Raw genomic sequence first — 20,366 nt, 5'->3', positions numbered from 1 at the left:
GTCATGGGCAAGGCGTGCACAGAAATATATTTTGTATGCCCCCTCTGCCTCTTCTCTGCCCCTGTCACAGCCCAGGAGGATTAATCCAGGCTGCAGAGATGGCCCTGTGTCCTGGAATAACAAAGCCAGATCATAGTCTGCCTTGTTTACCCTGGGGAATGAATTTGTTCATTTAATCCTCATAGTAACCCAAAGAAATAGGAAGGGAGGTGGGACCTTATGTCCATTTTCAGAGATGAGAGCAGTTCCAAGGACTGTTCCAAGATCACACAGATCATAAGGGCAGCACCAGGGACTGGTACAGCATTCCATTCTGGGACATTCTGCTGTCCAGGGACCAGGGAGAGGGGTCTGGGGCAGGCAACCATACCTAACTAGGTTACTCATTCAACCAACACGTTTATCAAGCTCCTCCTACGTGCTGGGCACTGGCTATGCTTTGGTGAACACGCAGCTATCTGGGTCTCCTGCCCTCCATGGAGCTCACTCTAGTGCAAAAGACCGTGTGTAAATAAATAACGAGCCCAGTGACAAAAATTGTGAAAGGTGATGTGAGCAGGGTGTCAGATGAGGAAAACAGAGGAGGCTGGTTTAGCCTGATAACTCAGGGAAGGACCCCAAGGAAAAGACTTGAAAGTAGACAAGTGAGGAGTAGGGGACGGCAGTCAGGCAGAGGGAGGCGCCCACCAAGCGTGGCAGGGAGCTCAGTCTGCTCCCGGGGGATGGGGCTGGAGCGCTACTAAGCAGGAAGGTAGCCCCGGCTGGGCTGGGCAGGCGGGCTCCCTGGGGACAGGGTCTCTTCAGCCAGGGTGAAGATCTTCCAGTTGATCATCAGTGTCCTTGGAGGTTATACCAGAGTGTGAAATGGCCTGGTGGGTGCTCTTTTGCACCCGTGTGATGAAGGAATACAGAAGGATTCTGGAGAAAGTGAGGGAATGCATGAGCTAACTCTTGCTAAGTGCCTTCCATTTGATTAGCCCCACCCTTCAGATTGATCATTTTTCATTTAGCAACAGTGGAGGCTGTCTACTGAGTGCAGGTTAAGTTCTAGGCACTGTACCAGGTAGGTTATACGTACTGTTTCTAATCTTCACGGCAGCCGTGCAAGATGAGGTTGTCCACTTTGCTCCTCGCAGTTACCCTGTAGGAGGTAGAGACATTGAAAAGCTGCATTTTTATAGATGGAGAAACGGGAGTCTGGAAGGAAAAGGCTGGGCTGCAATTGGAGCCTGTGCTGTTGTTCTCCATGCTGGTGATAGAGGGGTAGGAGTCCTCGGCATAAGAGGGTTTTAACTCCCATGCAGCAGTGAGTTTCTTGGATGTTGTGTCCATTCCCAATTGTGAAGTGCCCACAAATGCCAGACCAAAAACACCTTCCAATAATGGAGTTAATTTTGACACCTTAATGACAAGGTGGGGAGAGATTGTCACGAAAACTTTGTTCTCCAGTGGGTGGTAGCTTAATCAGCCCTCGCAGGAGTCTTTTGCCCTTGGGTGTTTATTTTTAAAACGTGCTATTGTTTAGCCCTCTGCGACTGCTTCCTTTGTAGTGTTTTTATAAAAGGTTCTAAAAGATTATTACAGCTCTGGCCAGGAGCCAGTATCCCCAGCTCATCAGAGCCTCCTCCCAAGGTAAAAAAAAAAAAAAAAAAAAAAAAAGCAAGTGTGCTGTCTCAAAATAAAGAGCTAGCAGGTCCCCCTAACTTCCAAGGACAACTCGAGATAGTATCCCTGTTTCTAGGCCATAGTCCAGCCTCAGAACGGTCGCTGGTTTGAAAGGACAGTGGTGGGCTCACTGGAAACCGGACTTGTTAAGGAAATAAAAATGCAGTGTTAAAAATTCAAAACTAAATTGATGTTTAACTTATTAAAGTTAAACCGCTTGTTAAAGGTGGTAGGGTGAACTTTATTCGGGACCACCATGGCAGGTGTGGGGACCACTGCAGTGGGATTTTGCGTCAGTAGGAGAGATGGGGCTTAACTCTGAATATAGCATCGCAAGAGGGAATTGGTCGCCAAGGAGGAGGATGGGGTGGGGGGGGGTCAGTGGGTGGAAAGTCACTAAGAAGGAACATCAGAGGTACTGGGGCATTCTAGCCAACTGAGCTAACAGGATTCTTGCTGGGAGGCAGGCCAGGGTGCCCAGGAGCCACCTGGGAGACGGTGGAGGATGGGGAAGCTACCAGAGGTGGAAGGTGGGGGTTCTGGCAAAACTAACTTAGCAAAGTTCTTGCTAAACCTGGATTTTGCAAGAAGTACACAGATGGGCCCAGGAGAAGGTTCGGGAGCCCGACTAAAGTGCGGTCAAGCAAAGAATCTTTGTCCGAATCCTGCTCATCTCTTTCTGCCCAGTTCAGATGCTGTCTGCCATATCACCTCAGCCCGGGGACACCTCTGACTCCTCTAGAAGCCCGTGGTGCCCATCCCCTGTGCCAGCACTCTGCAAACATCCCGTGTCTTTTTTTTTTTTCCTTTTTGTAATCCAAGTTACTTAGCACGTAGTGTAATAATGATTTCAGGAGTGGAATTTAGTGATCCATCACTTACAGAATAACACCCAGTGCTCATCCCAACAAGGGCCCTCCTCAGTGCCCATCTCCCAGTTAGCCCAGCCCCCCACCCACCTCCCCTCCAGCAACCCTCAGTTTGTTCTCTGTATTTAAGAGTCTCTTAGGCTTTGCCTCCCCGTTTTTGTCTTATTTTTCCTTCCCTTCCCTTAAGTTCATCTGTTTTGTTTCTTAAGTTCCACATATGAGTGAAATCATATGATATCTGTCTTTCTGTAACTAATTTCGCTTAGCGTAATACCCTCTAGTTCCATCCACATTGTTGCAAATGGCAAGATTTCATTCTTTCTGGTCACCGAGTGATATTCCACTGTGTATATACACCACATCGTCTTTATCCATTCATCAGTGGATCGACGTTTGGACTCTTTCCATACTTTGGCTATTGTCAGTAGTTCTATAAACATTGGGGTGCATGTGCCCCTGGAATCAGCATTTTTGTATCCTTTGTATAAATACCTAGTAGTGCAATTGCTGGGTCAGAGGATAGTTCTATTTTTAATTTTTCGAGGAACCTCCATACTGTTTTCCAGAGTGGCTGCACCAGTTTGCATTCCCACCAGCAGTGCAAAAGGGTTCCTCTCTCTCTGCATCCTTGCCAACATCTGTTGTTGCCCGAGTTGTTAATTTTAGCCATTCTGACAGGGGTGAGGTAGTATCTCATTGTGGTTTTGATTTGTGTTTCCCTGATGATGAGTGATGTCGAGCATCTTTTCATGCAAAGCATCCAGTCTCTTAAATGGATGGGAGAGATCCAGTTTTTTTAAAATTTCCAGTCTGTCACAGATCAGTAACCTTTGTAGACTATAATAAAAATGAATTATGAGGGAAAGATATAAAAAAGTAAAATGCTAGCCCTACTTTCGTGATTATATTTCACAAACTTGTAGTCCGTGTTCAATTACTGTTAACATCTTTAAACCCTTACCGCTGGCTTCTGTACAGACCCCATCACACCTGCCTTGTGATGTGTTAGTGTGCAGGCCCCTCTCACCTGTCAGTTCCCAGAGGTGGGTGGCCGCTCCCAGAAGAAACAAGATCTGGGAATGAACCACAAAGAGAGGCAACCAGGCTTTGCCAGGCATGAGGCATGGCCTGAAAGGGATCAAGGTGGCTATTGAGATTTGAGAGTAAAGCCCCAGGATAAAGTACGGTGATATCCCACCTGTTTGGGAGGAAAGTGGCCATGCCATTTGACCTTTTCCCCGGTAAGTGACAGGACTGTTTTCTTAACCGCCATGTCATGCTTCCTCTTACCACGTGCTACAAAATTCTAGACCAGTGCTGCCTTCCAGAATGTTCTCTGTGTATGCCATCCATTGCAGTAGGCACGAGCTTTGTGTGGCCAGGGAGCACTTGAAATGTGGCAGGTGTGACCGAGGAGTGATGGAGAGGTGCTATCTCCAGAGTCTAACATCTGGAGTAAGGTACCATTCTGTGACATCCGTTGAGCCAGACCACATGTTCTCAGCAGGAGCAAAATTGCTCCCAAGGCAGCAAAGGCCGAGTTTTTGGGATAAGGGGGAGCAATGTACTCTTTTTATGCAAAGAGCACATGTATACATTTAGTACCTAAACAGTGTCCTGTAGTATTAAAAGATCATGGGACAGGGGCGCCTGGGTGGCGCAGTCGGTTAAGCATCCGACTTCAGCCAGGTCACGATCTCGCTGTCCGTGGGTTCGAGCCCCGCATCAGGCTCTGGGCTGATGGCTCGGAGCCTGGAGCCTGTTTCCGATTCTGTGTCTCCCTCTCTCTCTCTGCCCCTCCCCCGTTCATGCTCTGTCTCTCTCTGTCCCAAAAATAAATAAAAAAAAAAAATTAAAAAAAAAATTTAAAAGATCATGGGACAGGTGTCTAAAAGGCTGGGGGAGGGGCAGGGAGAGCACACAATGATGAGGGGACATGAGAGGCAGAAAAACACTAAGATACTAGGTGCGTTCTCATGTGGAGGTAGGTCACGCGTGAAAAGTGTTTCTGTTGGTCTCCCTGGGAACTGAACCAAACTGCCCCATACAAGTGGTTTCTTTTTTTTTTTTTAATTTTAACGTTTATTCATTTTTGAGAGAGAGAGACAGAGCATGAATGGGGGAAGGTCAGAGAGAGAGGGAGACACACAATCTGAAACAGGCTCCAGGCTCTGATCTGTCAGCACAGAGCCGGACACGGGGCTCGAACTCACGGACTGCGAGATCATGAAGGTGGTTTCTAAGGAGACTACCTGCCGAGCTCCTAATCACTGCCACAGGGTGAATCTCTGAAGTGGGCTCACTCTGTAAGGAAGGAACTACCTGTACAAAGATGCAGTTCTTTCTGAGGGAAAGCATCAAATACAAAATTCTTTTTTTCTTTTTAGGTTTTATTGATTTGTTTTGAGAGAGAAAAGCATGAGCAGGGGAGGGACAGACTGAGGGACAAAGAGAATCCCAAGCAGGCTCCACAGTGTCCGTGCAGAGCCTGACGCGGGGCTCGAACTCACAAACCGTGAGATCGTGACCTAAGCCGCAATCATGCGTCGGACACTTAACGACCGAGCTACCCAGGTGCCCCCACACTAGCCAGATCCCAAGCACACCTGCCACAGGTAGCTTGTGGTCACTACAACAGAAGCACGAAGAGGAAGCACTTCACCATGACGGTTCCGTGAGGCAGCACTGGTCTAGAATTTCACAGCACGTGGATAGAGCCACTGTGAGAGAGTGGTTAAGAATATGGCCTGTGGGGTCGAGTCTGGATTGGGATCCCAGCATCCCCACCAAATGGCGAGAGATAAAGGAGGTGACGCATTCCACATGTACCCATTGTGCAGGACACAGTGTGTATGGTCACTGTCATTTTGATTAGAATTAAGCCTCAGCATCATTGCTATTATTAGCAGGTGGGGTGTATAGACTATCCAGACAAGCTTTCCATGTTCAAGTTAAGTTCAGGAATGTTCCGGTGACTTGTGGAGGTTTTCAAAACAGGCTGTTGCTCTGCGTATGTTCCCAGCCTCTGTGGTGGCCCATCACCTCTACCCCTGGCACCACGTGATAAATAGTCCAAGGGCCTGGAATTGGGGGGCCAGCTCTGCCCCTCATCAGTGATGGCTGGAGAGGTAGAAGGGTAACTCTAGAGGTAAAATGTACAGAAGTACAGTTGTTGGTTCAAATACATTTCTGGTTTGTTTTTGGTTTTTTTTAATGTGTGGGTTTTTTTTTTTTTTGTTTTGAGAGAGAGAGAGAGTATGAGTGGGGGAGGGACAGAGAGAGAGGGAGGCATAGAATCCAAAGCAGGCTCCAGGCTCCGAGCTATCAGCACAGAGCCTGACATGGGGCTCGAAGCTGCAAACCGCAAGATCGTGACCTGAGCCCGAGTCGGACGCTTAGCCGACTGAGCCCCCCAGGCGCCCCTTGAGTTACATCTCTGATCTGTCCGGGAGAATTATAGGACTAAGGTAGATTTGAGGAACGGGAAGTAAAGCCCTTCCCAAAGTAACTACAATACAATCTCTGTCCTCCAGCAGAGGGGAGCTGGCAGACTGCTTTAGGGGACGTATTTGTTTAAGATACTTCCCACCAAGAATCTCATTATTATGAAGCCTTTTATTGCCAGCTGGGTCCTGGAATAGAAGCAGAGGCAGCAGCCCATGGCCAAATCATTAAGACAAATTAAGACATATTAGCATATGCTGGAAACAATTGCCTACATAGATTTAATTTGTTTCACTGCTGGAAGAAAACCCCGAGAGGGCACAAAACACATACCCAAGAACAGTTCTGCAGCTACCCTCTGAGCCTGTCACTTGTCCGTACCTTCGGGGCTGGGAGCTGCTGAATTTAGACATCGACTCGAGGACGAGACATCTGAAAATACATCCTCGCTTGGACCAGGATTCCATGGGCTTGTACAGGTTATGTGGAGTTTTGTGGAATTGGTGATTTTGTTTTTTAAAATCAACCATTGGTATAAATAATTATTTTGATTGTTTATGAAAATAATGCACAGAGCTCTAAAACGGAATATTCAAGCACAGTTTTATATTCATAGAATATACTTAGCAAACTTACATATTTTGCATTATTGTTTGCTCTTTTTTTTTAATATTTTTAATGTTTTTTTTATTTTTGAGAGAGAGAGAGAGAGAGAGGGGGAGACAGAGTGCGAGCAGGGGAGGGGCCAAGAGAGAGGGAGACACAGAATCCTAAGCAGGCTTCAGGCTTTAAACTGTCAGCACAGAGCCCGACGCGGGGCACGAACCCACGGACTGTGAGATCATGACCTGAGCCGAAGTCGGCCGCCTAACTGAATGAACCACCCGGACGCCCCTGTTTGCCCTTTTTTTTAAAGAGACTGAAGCTCTAAATAGGAAATCGTCCATTCTGTGGCCTTTGGTGTCTCCTGATTGTTGTTGTTGCTACTATTTCTTGAAGAGTCGTTATTTTTAATCATCTTACCACAAGGAGAAGAAAGTCTTCTCGGCACAGCAGAGTGCATTTTTCCCAGAGAGAGAGAATAGAATCTAGCATCGGGCTTTTTCTAGAATGTGTCTGTTGCGATATGCCCCTCACGTGGGAATGACAGTCTTGTCCCAGGGGCTGGTGAATGGGCCCTTCCAACATCCTGGGGTGCTCGCTAAGTTGGCCAGAACCCCTTCTCTCAAAATATTAGCTTCCAGAGGAGCAACCAGCAGCCAGAGGAATGGCGTGTTTGCAGTGGGAGCCGATTTGTCCTGTCATCGTGGCAATGACCAGCTTCCTTCCAGATTGGTCCTGCACATCGATTATGTACAGTTATATGTGAGAAGCACAAACCCCACTTGAGAAAAATAGGCGAGGCTTTTATAGTGTGAGGAGTGAAAACAAAAGCCACCTGTGCCTGCCATAACCCCCCAGTTTACTACCTTCTCCTTGGGTCGCCTCACAACAGCTCCTCATCTTTCCCGCCACCCTGCACTTCAGGCTTTGCTAACAGTTAAGGCACAAGTCACACGTGTTGAAGATTCAAGAAGTCATTTTCTGTGATGATTGTTTGATTCATAATGTGGTTCTTGTTTTGGAAACAGGGCAGGGTAGAGCCTGAAACGTTCCCCCTTTTTTTTTTATAATTTTTTTTAATGTTTATTATTTTTGAGAGAGAGAGAGAGAGAGAGAGAGTGAGTTGGGGAGGGGGAGAGAGAGAGGGAGGCACAGAATCCGAAGCAGGCTCCTGGCTCTGAGCACAGAGCCTAGAGCCAGATGTGAGCTTAAACTCACGGACCGCGAAATCATGACCTGAGCCGAAGTTGGACACTCAACCGACTGAGCCACCCAGGCGCCCCTGAAACCTTCCAATGACAGCGTGCTGAAAGATGGCCTGGTTGCTTCACCACTTACCCTGTCTTCCACATAGTAGCTATCCAGTCAACCGCGTCATTTGTCTCCATTTATAGGGCATCTTCAATGGAAGGCAAGGGTTTCTAGCAAGAAGGGATGTGTGCCTCCCCTCTAGGGCTATGGTTGGCATTCTAGACAGCCTTTTCCCTTCCGGACTACATCCAGTCATTTTATAGGCCACCCAACACCATTTGAGACTACAGCTAACAGTGTGGCCCTAGGTCTCTTCAATTAGAAATTTAAAAATTGGGAAAATTTTTTTATATCCTACCTCTTTAAAATGGACATTTTAAGTTGTCTCACAATCAGAGCCATACACAGTAAGGTTGTTAACATAGAAGCAATTTGTAAATCATGAAAAGAAGGAGAAAATGTGCTGGCCAGGGTAAATAATGAAAGTACTGTGATTTAGTATTGAAGTTGGCCCTGAGACTATCTTAAAGCTCCAACAGTAAGTGGATGATTAAATACATTATGGTACAGTCACAGGACAGAAGATTATGTGGCCATTAAAATTCCTCCTGAAGAATTTGTAATAAGAAAATGCTTATAATACAGTATTAAGAAGAGAGGATCAAAAACTGTAGAATTCACTCAGCTATGTTTACAAAAAAGAAAAAATATTGACAGGAAATTTGTCAGAATATCAACTATGACTGATGGAATGGAGTGATTTTTATTTTCCTTTTTTCAGACTACTATATCAAACATATATTATTACTTTCATAGTCACCCATAAAAGTTATCTTGGGTGCCTGCGTGGTTTAGTTGGTTAAGTGTCCAACCGTGGCTCAGGTCCTGACCTCGTGGTTCGTGAGTTCAAGTCCCACATCGGGCTCTCTGCTGTCTGCAGCACAGAGCCCACTTCAGATCCTCTGTCCTCTCTCTCTATCCCTTCCTCGCTCTCTCAAAAATAAATAAACATTTATTTTAAAAAGTTAACCTTTTTGGCCAACTCTGAGCTTCCTGGCAGAAAAGGCAGAAAGGGAAACAATCACGAGTTTTACAATATTCATTACGTGATGAAAGAACTCTCCGTTCTTCAAGATAAAGTTTTTTTCTGGATACTGAATTCCAGAAGGGGTTTATCCTGAAGGCTGTGGAGTGATGTGATGTACAATCCTCGAGATTCTCTGAGCGGATGCGGAAGGGGAGCTCCTGTCTCGTGACCAGCCCCACGAGGCACTGGCCACGGGCTGAGGTGGCGGGATTATGGGGAGGGGGCGCCTGCACCTCACCCCTCTTCCGTCTCCATTCTGTGTTGGCAATCTTGAAGCCCTTCCTTTGCCCGTTGTGTCTCATGCGAGGTGGGCCTAGCAGATGGCAGAGGACACCCTCAGCCCTTCATTTCACACCTTGAGGATTGAATGGACCACCAGGCCTGGAAATCCGTCTTTTAAAAATCAGCGTAATTTGGGGCTTCTGGGTGGCTCAGTCAGTTGAGCGTCTGACTCTTGATTTCAGCTCAGAGCATGATCCCAGGGTTGTGGGATCGAGCCCCATGTCAGGCTCTGTGCTAGGCCTGGAGCCTGCTTAAGATTCTGTCTCCCTCTCTCCTTCTCTGTCTCCCTCTGCCCCTCTCCCATTCTCTCTCTCTCTCTCTCTCTCTCTCTCTCTCTCTCTCTCACTCTGAAATAAAATTAAAAATGGACAAAAATGTCATTTGACTTCTCCCCCCTCGCAGGTGTTGCTGCCCTGGATTCCAGCGTATCTGGGAAAATTGGTCTACGTGCCGTCGTCTATTATTTCTGTACCACGATCATTGCTGTGATTCTAGGTAAAACCTATTTCTGATTCCTTATTCTTCTGTAGAATTGTGACTCTTCCTTTAAAAGTAGTTGGGCTTTTTTTAAAATGTACTCTTTTTTTGTAATTCGGAAAGCAATATTGTCAAATTACCATGAACCTTTTGGGCTTCAGGTCTACACAACACCTTTTCCATGAAGAAAATATAATACTGACTCAAGTTCAGCCATGGTGCTGCTCATTAATGTCCCTAGTAAGAAACAGGGTGACAGTTCTGTGCCGTTATTAGAAGTGAAGCCAAGAGCTTCTGTCATAGTGGAGTTGAGTCTAATGATGAAGTATTTCCAAAAAGATAACATTTCAGTGCATCTCAAATGGGACATGGTAGTGAGGGCTCACAGCAACTTGCCAAGTATAAGTTCCACTTGAAAAAGGGAGAACGTTCTGATAAGGGAATATAGCTGCTCTCGGACCTCTGGCATTCTTTTACGAAGAGAGTGCTGCCCATCCTTTGTGACCTGACGTTTTAAGGATGCCCCGCGTGGGAAGAGAGGACTGGATTGTACTCAGATGTTGCAGCCGCGTGACCCTGCCACCCTGCATTAAGAGACTGTTGGGGTGAGGTGAGGCAGTGGGGCTGGTAGGCAGGGCACCTGGGAGGGCCTGAACCCTGCCTTAAACCAAAGCCGCACCTCCTCAGAAGGTTCCTGAGGGAAGCGCACATGAAGGAAAAAGCGGGTGTGTGTCCCTCCTGCCAGGTTGAGTGGAAAGAGGGGACCACACCCACCTTGTCTTTGTATTGCCCACCGACTCCTCCCACCTGCGAAACCTACCTGCTCTGGTCCTGATGCCCTGCCCACTGTGGATGGGCGTTGCCCTTGGGAGGAGTGATAAAGGACACGGAGACTTTCTTCTTCACCCCCTCCAGTCAGGCAGCCTCTAATGACTTGGGGTGTACTCCAGCCTCCCACCTCTGCTTGGACACCTCGGAGGATAGGAACCCATTACCTCCAGGGGCCAAAATGGTGCCCTCAGATACCCCCCCCCCCCGTTGAGACAGTGCCTTACAGCAAGAACTGTCTCCCCCTGTAACACCTGTTTGTCCTCCTTCCACCCCCCCCCCCCGAGAGTCACAGGGAACACTATTTTTCTTAACCCTAACCCTTTTTTGGATTACACAACAGCCTTCCAGATATCTGAAGGCTTGTAGTATGAAAGGAAGTTAAGGCTTGTTTTGTATGAGCCTCTGGAAAATAACCAGCATCTGTGGATAAAAGTTACATAAAGATATTGAATGGCTTGAAGATGAACTCAGTTGGAAAATGAATCACCCTCACCCCAACCACTGCCTAGGCTGATCTCATAAGCTAAAGAAAAGAAAATAGAATGTTCTCATCAGCAAGGGTTTCCAGAAGCAATTCTGGAATGCAGCCTCTTCATTTACATTAAAAAAAGTGGGAAGAGTTCCTTCTTCATTTAAATAGAAAAGTAATCAAGGCTGCTTGGAGGTCCCAGCTGAGACTCAGCATCTTGGCCGGACCGTGGAGTCCTCCTTCTGGTTTTGCCTGGTGCCACTATGCCTACTGGTTCTAAGAAGGCTACCCCAGGGGTGCCAGGTGTTCTGGAAGGTTCTTAATGCTCTGTGGTGCTCTCTTGGGCCGCAGGCATCGTGCTGGTGGTGAGCATCAAGCCTGGTGTGACCCAGAAAGTGGATGAGATTGACAGGACAGGAAGCAGCCCTGAAGTCAGTACAGTGGATGCCATGTTGGATCTGATCAGGTGAGTGTTTTGCCAGTGGGGCAGCCCCCGAGGCATGCCGCCTGTGGTACTGTGGCCACAGAGGACCACAGCTTGCTTTAGTGCACTGCTGTAGCTGTCTTGAAATGGCCGATAGTTTTTGAATCATTGCGTGTTTTCATTTTGCCCTGGACCTCAAAATTGCATAGCCAGTCCTGCTCGCCAAGCCATGGTTCCAAGAGTGGGAAGAGAGTCTCCTCTGTCAGGATTTAGGATGGACAGAGAAGCAGAAAATACACTTATTGCACTAAGATGCTGGGCTGCTGCGTTGGGGGGTCAGCTCTGAAGCACACTTGAAGAAATACCTTCTTTTTTAATTTTTTTTTTTAACATTTATTTTCAAGAGAGAGTGACAGAGTGTGAGCAGGGGAGGGGCAGAGAGAGAGGGAGACACAGAATCCAAAGCAGGCTCCAGGCTCTGAGCTGGTCAGCACAGAGCCCAACAAGGGTCTCAAACCCATGAGCCACAAGATCATGACCTGAGCTGAAGTTGGATGCTTAACCGACTGAGCCACCCAGGCGCCCCAAGAAATACATTTTTTAATTGCACCGGAGAAGCCCTCTTCTCAGAAGCAATCAGGGCTGGGAATTGGTCAGTTACTTTTAAGATAGCAGAGCAGAGAATCATTAAAAAATGACACAGGTACACATTACATATTTTGTGGACACAAAATTTAAATGTGTTTATTTGCCAGTTTTTGATGTAGGGCCAAAATCTTTTCTGTGAGCGTGTCAGTTGACTGTGATTCTGTATCATTTTTCTTGCACCTGTTGTGCTTGTAAAGGCATGGTGTACAAGTTCCAGGTTCAGTTTTCACGAAGTACACAACAAAATCCTTAGAAACTATAAAGAATGCTGAGTGCCACATCCTGCCAGTTTTTCTTTCCATTTCTGTGGACGCCCCTTACCTAATTTACCCACAGAAATTTTAGTCACTGGCTTCGGTCGAGTTTCCAAGCATTGAGTTTAGTTTTGATGAGAAACCACACCTTCCATCTCACTCCCATTTCACTGACTCACATCATTTTTAATTCAGTCATTATGCTGATATTCTCATTTGGCATAAAGAATTTGGGAACAGATGCCACGGACTCTCGGTAGGCATACTTTCTCGTCAATGAAAACAGAAGCGTACAGAATATTAAAGGAGTCTCTTGACTGGGAGTGTCCAACTGCCAATGCATTGTTTCACCGAGGACAGCGAGCGTACCAATTACTCAGTGACTCAGCTGAGTGATGGTTGTGTGAGAGAACTTTCTAGACTCGGTTGAAGCTCAGCGGGGGAAAAAATCTTAATACAAGGAAGTATTTTGCAAAGGAGAAACCAGAAGAGGAACCAGAGTACTGATTCTATATTCTGCTCACCTTCACCCATGCGTTGGGTGTGACAAAAACAAAACACTTGTGCTGTAACGTGACACTGTTTTTCATGTCTCCAACAGGAATATGTTCCCGGAGAACCTTGTCCAAGCCTGTTTTCAGCAGGTAAGAATAACGACTTTTGCCTTCAGATTGCTGTACTCTTCGATTTACTGATTAGAATCGTTGTTCCCTGCTGTGACCCAGGAAGTAGAATGAGCACATCAAAAATGGCAGGAAACCCACCCTGGAGTGTGAATGTGGAGCAAATCACAGGTGCCTCTGGGCTTCAGGTCCCAGAGAAGTCCCTGTTGTTACTGACCCCGCTGCTCCCTTTCCGTGACACGTTCTTGTCCCCAAGAGCGCTCAGATGAAGCCATCAGGAACCTGTCGAACAAAGAGCGTTTAAAAATGTGGGCTCTTGTGCCTGTGTTTTTGAGAACCATGTGATATTTGTGGAGACGCTCAGACTGTTTCCAGATGCAGGCACTGGAAAAGCAACCCTCCGACTCCCTGTTCCTTTCTCCCTCATGTTGGGAGAGCGGTATCTAACCCACACGTGTTCAGTCTTTTGGGTGAACACTGGGTATTCCCGGTGTTCAGTCTTATCCTTAATCACTGTGCACCCGTTGCTGACCCTCCGGCTCCCCGGCGATGTAACAAAGCTGTGATTTTTTTTCTCTAGGAAAGTTGAACAATCTCTTCACTCCCATTTCCTCACAGCCCTTTTCTCTTGTTTATCTGTGCACTTAAGACAGCTGAGTCTATCACAAACTGCCGAATTCATTTACATAAATTACATGAACAGAGACCTCTGTGTGTACCAACAAAAATGGCAATGAAGTTGCCCCCTGCCGACCTCCAAGAGGCACAGAACCACCTCTATTTCAAGGGTGCCTTTGCAGCTCAGCCACAGTGGTCATTTGTAAGGTTCTTGATGTTGGCAGTGCCTCGAAGGAGTGACATTTATGCCTGGTGTCTTGGTATACTAGCTCTTTCTTAAACCTCTCTGCTGAAACCTTGCAGGACCAAACAGAGCCGAAGGAAGGGAATTCAACAGAAATCTCACTCATGGACTAGCCCTAAAGGGACTGTTGCTGCTGGAACAACCATCTACTTCTTGACGTTTATTAAAGTCAGGGTGACTACAGTTACCCAAGTAATGAGGTGTTCCTCCCAGATAAAATGAGAAATGAATAAACAAATAGAAAGAAAATAATTGATAAGATCACTGTAAGAGTCTGTCTGTCAAAGCACCTCCAAATAAAACCTGTACTTTCAGGGCACCTGGGTGGCTGAGTCAGTTAAGCTTCCCGCTTTGGCTCAGGTCATGATCTCTCTGCTTGTATGCTCCAGCCCCTGCATCGGGCTCTGTGCTGACAGCTCAGAGCCTGGAGGCTGCTTCACATTGTGTCTCCCTCTCTCTCTGCCCCTCCCCTGCTCATGCTCTGTCTCTCTCAAAAATAAACAAACATTTAAGAAAACAACAACCCAAACTTTCTTTCCCATCGTCGCCCTGTTCATCTTTTACTATGAAAGACAACATTCTGACATCGCTGAGTGGTGGCCATGGGAATCAAGGTTTGGATTTTATGGTCTCACTTTGGCTTCCCAAGCCTCATGGGAGGTACTATCAAAATCTGCAACCGAGAGAGGTGACAGAGGCAGAAGGCTTCAGTGGCACTCAGTTAGCCAGAGTCACATATTCCCATCGTTTAGACTCAGGTGCTTAAAAAACTCTTATTTTGTTTGTTTCTTTGGTCTTTTTTTCCCCTCCAATGTGCAGTATAAAACCAAGCGTGAAGAAGTGAATACTCCCAGTGAGCCCGGGATGAACATCACCCAAGCATCTGTCACAACCATCATGACAACTGCCATTTCCAAGGTACCTTGTTGCCCGTGCCCCTTCCCCCCCCCCCCCCCCCAGGCAGGCGCTGAGTCATGGAGCAAGCAGGAGACAGAGATACAGTCTGTCCTCATTACTTGCGAATTCATCTTCTCACTAAAATGTGTTTGCCACCCCAGAATCAACACAACGCTCTCACGTCATTTGCGGACAGAGAGCGGTGAAAAGTTTAAGTTGCCCAATGCACACATGGCCCTCTGAGGCTGAACAAGGCTAAGCCCTTTTTTTTTTTTTTTTAAATAGGCTCCACACCCAATGTGGGGTTTGAACTCACAACCCTCAAATCAAGAGTCACATGCTCCACCAATGGAGCCATCCAGGCACCCCAAGCTCTGCCTTTTTGTTTCAGCTCTCGTATTGTAAACAAGTGTCCTTTGAGTAGCATGTTTATGCCACATTTTTCATGTCTCTGTGCTTTTTCATGGTGATTTTACTGTTTAAAACATCCCCCAAGCATAATGTTGCAGTGTTGTCGGTGGTTCTGAGGGCGAGAAGGTTGTAGTGTCCCGTGTGGAAAATTATCTGTGTGTTAGATCAGCTTCATTCAGGCCGAGGGTGTCGGTTGTGACTTCAGTGTTAATGACTCAGTAATACACATTACATATTCATGTGTTTCTGAACAGAAGCACACCTACAGCAAGGTTATATGCTGATTATCTGATGAAAATGTTGTGAGCCCTGGTTCCCCAGAACCTGACCTTGTATTTCCCCTGGGAGCAAGGATTCAGTATTTGCTAACTCAATGTTGGTGGGTGGCACTTTGTAAAACATAACCTCCAGGCATTACGAGAAGCATCTGAACCACCCAGAGAAGAGGGTGGTGAGCCCCATTGCGTCTACACTCTCCACTACTCCATTGAGTTGAGTTGGGCACCTCTTGCTTTAGAGTTGCAAGACCACCTAAATATGGAATACAAGGCCACGTTGCTTCTCCAAAACTCTCTGCCCAGATGTGATTCGGGGTCCGGAGTTTTCCACCCTCGATGGGCCATGCAGCGCAGGCACTGTGTGTCATGCAGCTCAATTCAGTGGGGTTGGGAAGCACCCTCTCCAGGACAGAGGACGTCAGTATGCCTGCAGCAGAATGCCCTGCCAGGTAAAGAGGAATAAACCACAAGCAGCCTCACCTCAGTTCTGCCACCAGGAGTTCGCCATCCAATTATAAATAAAATCCATTAGGTTTTGAGAGCGGTCGGCATTTCAGCTTTGGAGATGAGACTGTGTGGGCCCGAAGCAGTAAATCTGTAGTCCTAGAGAAGGTCTCTGCTGAGCGTTCTCTGCCCCCACCCAGAAGGGAACGATTTAAGGAAGAAAGAAATGTTTGGTAGACTTGGTTCAAATCAGAGAGACCACGGTTGGCTCCAGCTTCCTGCTGCAGGAAACATTAAGTCCTCCGACTGGCTCTGTGGCCCTCCGTGGCCGGGCTCCTCCCTGGTTTCCCGGCTCCCTTCCCAGTGGCCTTTTCTCTTTCCCATCCAGACCCACCTCCTCAGTTACTCCTTATTCCTGCCTTTCCACGTGGTTCCGAAAAGATTTTTTTGAGCACTCCCTGTGAGCCAGGCCCTGCTGGGCATTGGGATGACAGTGGTACAAAGACAGACAAGGCTTGTGCCCTCATGTGACAAGGGATGAGTATTGCAATAGGGAAGGACAGGGTGCTTACTCCAGGGCTTTCAACAGAGAGGCTTAAATTAGTTTGGGGGCCATAAAGGATGAGTGGAATTCTCCAGGCAGGGTGCAGCGGCCTGGGGATGACTGGCCTCTGCTTATGCCATGTTTCTGGTGTTGGCCTTCATCTCTTGGCTGCCCCTACCGCTCAGGCTTAGCTTTCCCTAACCGCCGGGTGCCCCCAGTCAGTCTCCACCCGAGGCCTGTAACTTGACCGCGCAGTTAATTACACACCCTCCCGCTACCATTGGTTTGTTTTTCTCACGGTTAATCTTATCTGTCTAGCTGTATTTTAAGACTTCTAAGTCACCAATGCAGTCAGCATACTCTAGCTGCTCGATAAATATGAGTTTGAGCATATCAGATGATAAGTAAAAAAATGGCACCCCAGTAACTTATCAACCATAAATGATACATTATAAACCTGGCTTGCGGCACTCAGATCACGTTATCTCCCTGTGAAATCTCTCAGTGAAATCTCATGCTGCACACTCAGATGAGGTTGTGTCTCAGCGTATCTCATGCTGTTCTTACTCAGGATAAGATAACGAAATGGCTTATAGTAGCTGGTATTTGGTTAATATTTATATCTCTACAATCCCGTTGGTCATCCAGGATCAGAGGCGGGAAAGAATGCGCCTGTGTTTTACTATCATGATACAACAGATAGTAAAATGTCCTAAAAATGTTCACCCTGTTAAATATTTTGCAGTTCCTGCATTATTAATTCCTCTCTTTTTCACACAGACTCCAAATATAGCTAGTAGTTAGAATAACTCTGAAAAGCACCTCAAATCTACAGTTCTTATTAAAAACGTAAGATATCCCAGTTGGTTCGAGCCCCACATGAGGCTCCATGCTGACAGCTCAGAGCCTGGAGCCTGCTTCAGATTCTGTCTCCCTCTCTCTCTGCCCCTCCCCCGGTTGTGCTCTGTTTGTCTCTGTCTCTCTAAAAAATGAATAAACATTAAAAAAATTTTTTTTAATATAAGACATCCCAGAATAAGACATCTTCAAAAGAAATCTTCAAGTTTGGATTTTTTGAGAGAGAAAGAGAAAAAAAAAAAATCACTTTAAAGTTCAGCGGCAGATGGTGGGGGCAGTAAAAACTTGGGTTGTTTTTTTTTTTTCTTTTTGTCCCCAAGTATGGTGGCCTTTGGTGGATCACTAGTTTAGTAGGTGTGGCCGTGGTATCTTTCCATTTCGGGGCCTCTGCTTTCCAACAGCATTCTAATCACGCATCCATATATTCTCTTGGTTTTGACCCACAGAACAAAACAAAGGAATACAAAGTCGTAGGCATGTATTCAGACGGCATAAACGTCCTGGGCTTGATTGTCTTTTGCCTCGTCTTTGGACTTGTCATTGGAAAAATGGGAGAGAAAGGACAGATTCTGGTGGATTTCTTCACTGCTCTGAGTGATGCAACCATGAAAATCGTCCAGATCATTATGTGGTGAGCAGATGCCTGTTAATGCCATCCTGCTTCTCCTGACAGTTGCCCCCTCAAAATTGGAGTAAAGAAGCCTAGGAAGGGTGAACATAGAATATCAAGACACTAGAGCATTCAGTAACTATGCATATTACATAGGTGTTAGTTCACTAACAAGAATCTAGGTTTTAGCTATTGTCTTTTCTGGCAAAGCCCTTGATCGTCTTACACCCAACCAGCATTCACCTAAGAAAATAACTCTTTTTTAATTAATTTATTTTGAGAGAGAGAGAGTGAGGGTGGGGAAGAGAGGGAGAGAGGGAATCCCAAGCAGGCTCCACGCTGTCAGCACAGGGCCCCACATGGGGCTCGAACTCACAAACCGTGAGATCATGACCTGAGCTGAAATCAACAGTCAGATGCTTAACCAATTGAGCCACCCAGGCGTCCCTCTAGGAAATAACTCTTAAATTAAGGATTTGAGGGGCGCCTGGATGGCTCAGTTAAGTATCCAGCTTCAGCTCAGGTCATGATCTCATAGTTTGTGGGTTAGAGCCCCGCATCAGGCTCTGTGCCTGCTTTGGATTCTGTGTTTCCCTCTCTCTCTGACCCTCCCCCACTCACACTCTGTCTCTCTCTCTCTCTCTCAAGAATAAATATTTTTAAAATTTTTCTTTAATTAAAGATTTGAAAGGGTTCTTTGCACATCACAACACAAGGTGCTTTCCTTGTTAGGCCCCGTGCATAAGTGATGTTCAAAATTCTTGCTACTGGTACAGCACAGGCCTTAATCCATCCAGATGAAAACTGCCATTTGGGTCAGCATACCAATGGCATCACCCTGTCCCTGGAGATGCCAAACTCCAACTTTTCTAGGTGATCCCTGCCCCACTTACATTGAGTTGTTTCAACATTATGGACTCTGAAGTGTAGACAGTGACAGTGACTCAAAGGGTTTCGTGATTTCAGCCACTTACTCCCGCTGAACCTCACCTTCATCATCTGCAAAAAAGGATAATAGGAATCTGCCCCTAGGTTTGGGAGAAGTGCATCAAGGGAAATGATGCACGTCAAATACTTAACCCAATACAAGGCACGTAATGAGAGCTCTGCAAACAGGGCTGTTCTGACCACTTCTACTAATCATACTGCTCTGTGGCTGACACTACCTCCTGGGGAACAAGATGACTGAGGCCAGGAAGAGCATGGGGGCCATATATGGGGGATCAGGCAAAAACGAGATCTGCCGTTGTGACTGTTAGCAGGACGTATGTGTACCGGGAGTGAGGCATGGGCTCTGCACTCATTTAACCACACGTTCTTGCCGAGTCTGCTCATCTAGGGTGGCTGAGGTGGGTAGGATTTAAGACACATGTGTGGGTGCTGAAACCTGGTGCCAGGGGTCCACCAGGGCCTGAGGCCGAAACCTTGGCTTTATCGTGTAGCAGGTGTGCTTCCCAGCTGAGCACACGTGCCAGGCCAAGGTGCGTGCCCTGGCCCGTTTCCTCCCCAGCGATCCCACCTTGAAAAGACACCAGATGACAGAAGTGTCTTTGCTATGCTTGCTTTCTAGTTACATGCCACTTGGCATTTTGTTCCTGATTGCCGGGAAGATCATAGAGGTTGAAGACTGGGAAATATTCCGCAAGCTGGGCCTTTACATGGCCACCGTCCTGAGTGGGTACGTCCGACTCCAGGGAGGAAGCAGCCAACTTCTTTTGGGCCGACGGACTGGTGCCGAGAAGCTGCCTTTTGGTTAAAATCGGCTTCTCCCCTGTGCAGGGAAAGATGGTTGAGAGATAAGAGAGCAGGGGGAGGAGGGCTGCCCTTTAACAGCTGCACTGGAGGAGGATCCCACTGTGCTACTTGCCAGATCTCGGCAGAACAGCCTGGACCATGGTTTGTTGCTGCCTTTGTTAGTTGTGTTAAAATCATTTTTTAAAATGAGCAAGACCCACTGGTAGCCTCTCTTGGCGTTCACTTCTTCAAGGATGGAAACTCACCAAACTAGTAGGAATGGCCCACAGGTACCCCAACCCCAAGAAAGACATTAGGCAGGGCCCAGGTGGAAGGAGACTTGAGCCAGTCGGAAGGGATGGCTGGTTGGTCCCAGCCCTGCAGGTGGGGCCGGGCACCACTGCCACACCATGCATCATCCAAGTGTCAGGGAGCATGCTGGGAAACTCTTCAGCTGGGAGGTACTGTGTAAAAGCTGGAAGGCAGCAGGGGACAGGTCGTTTGCATATTTATTGCAGCTCAGTCATTGGCCCCTTAAGGGCAGGTATGGTGGATAAGTTAGGAATGCTGGCCCCAGATGTCTAGCAGGGACAGGATTCGTCACAGGTGTTAAGAAACACAGACCAAGGGAATAAATAAGTATCATCAGTTTGACTCGCACAGGTCAGTAGCCCCCAGACGCCCAACTTGAGCAATGAGCTCACCCGATTGAAGGCAGGTGCACTGGGGAGCTTATCTGTCTTTACCAAAAGCACCGCCCTGCCAGCCAGCAAGAAGAAGCCTGGGTTCCTCCAGTGTGAG

The 20,366-nt window shown here is 47.1% G+C and overlaps 1 protein-coding gene across 1 annotated transcript in view; it reads left to right on the top strand.

Moving 5' to 3' along the window:
- Positions 1–20,366, top strand: part of SLC1A1 (solute carrier family 1 member 1) — an 82,634-nt gene that overhangs the window by 49,565 nt on the left and 12,703 nt on the right. Inside the window, exons 3-8 of the mRNA XM_043567450.1 lie at positions 9,604–9,696; positions 11,330–11,444; positions 12,906–12,948; positions 14,609–14,707; positions 17,668–17,852; positions 19,402–19,509. Coding sequence (XP_043423385.1) covers positions 9,604–9,696; positions 11,330–11,444; positions 12,906–12,948; positions 14,609–14,707; positions 17,668–17,852; positions 19,402–19,509 — 643 coding nt within the window. The remainder of the gene's footprint in view (positions 1–9,603; positions 9,697–11,329; positions 11,445–12,905; positions 12,949–14,608; positions 14,708–17,667; positions 17,853–19,401; positions 19,510–20,366) is intronic.

This window comes from Prionailurus bengalensis, chromosome D4, assembly GCF_016509475.1.
Source record: "Prionailurus bengalensis isolate Pbe53 chromosome D4, Fcat_Pben_1.1_paternal_pri, whole genome shotgun sequence".
NCBI lineage: Eukaryota > Metazoa > Chordata > Mammalia > Carnivora > Felidae > Prionailurus > Prionailurus bengalensis.
Note: the sequence above shows the minus strand (reverse complement) of the source record. Positions and strands in the feature narration are given on the sequence as shown.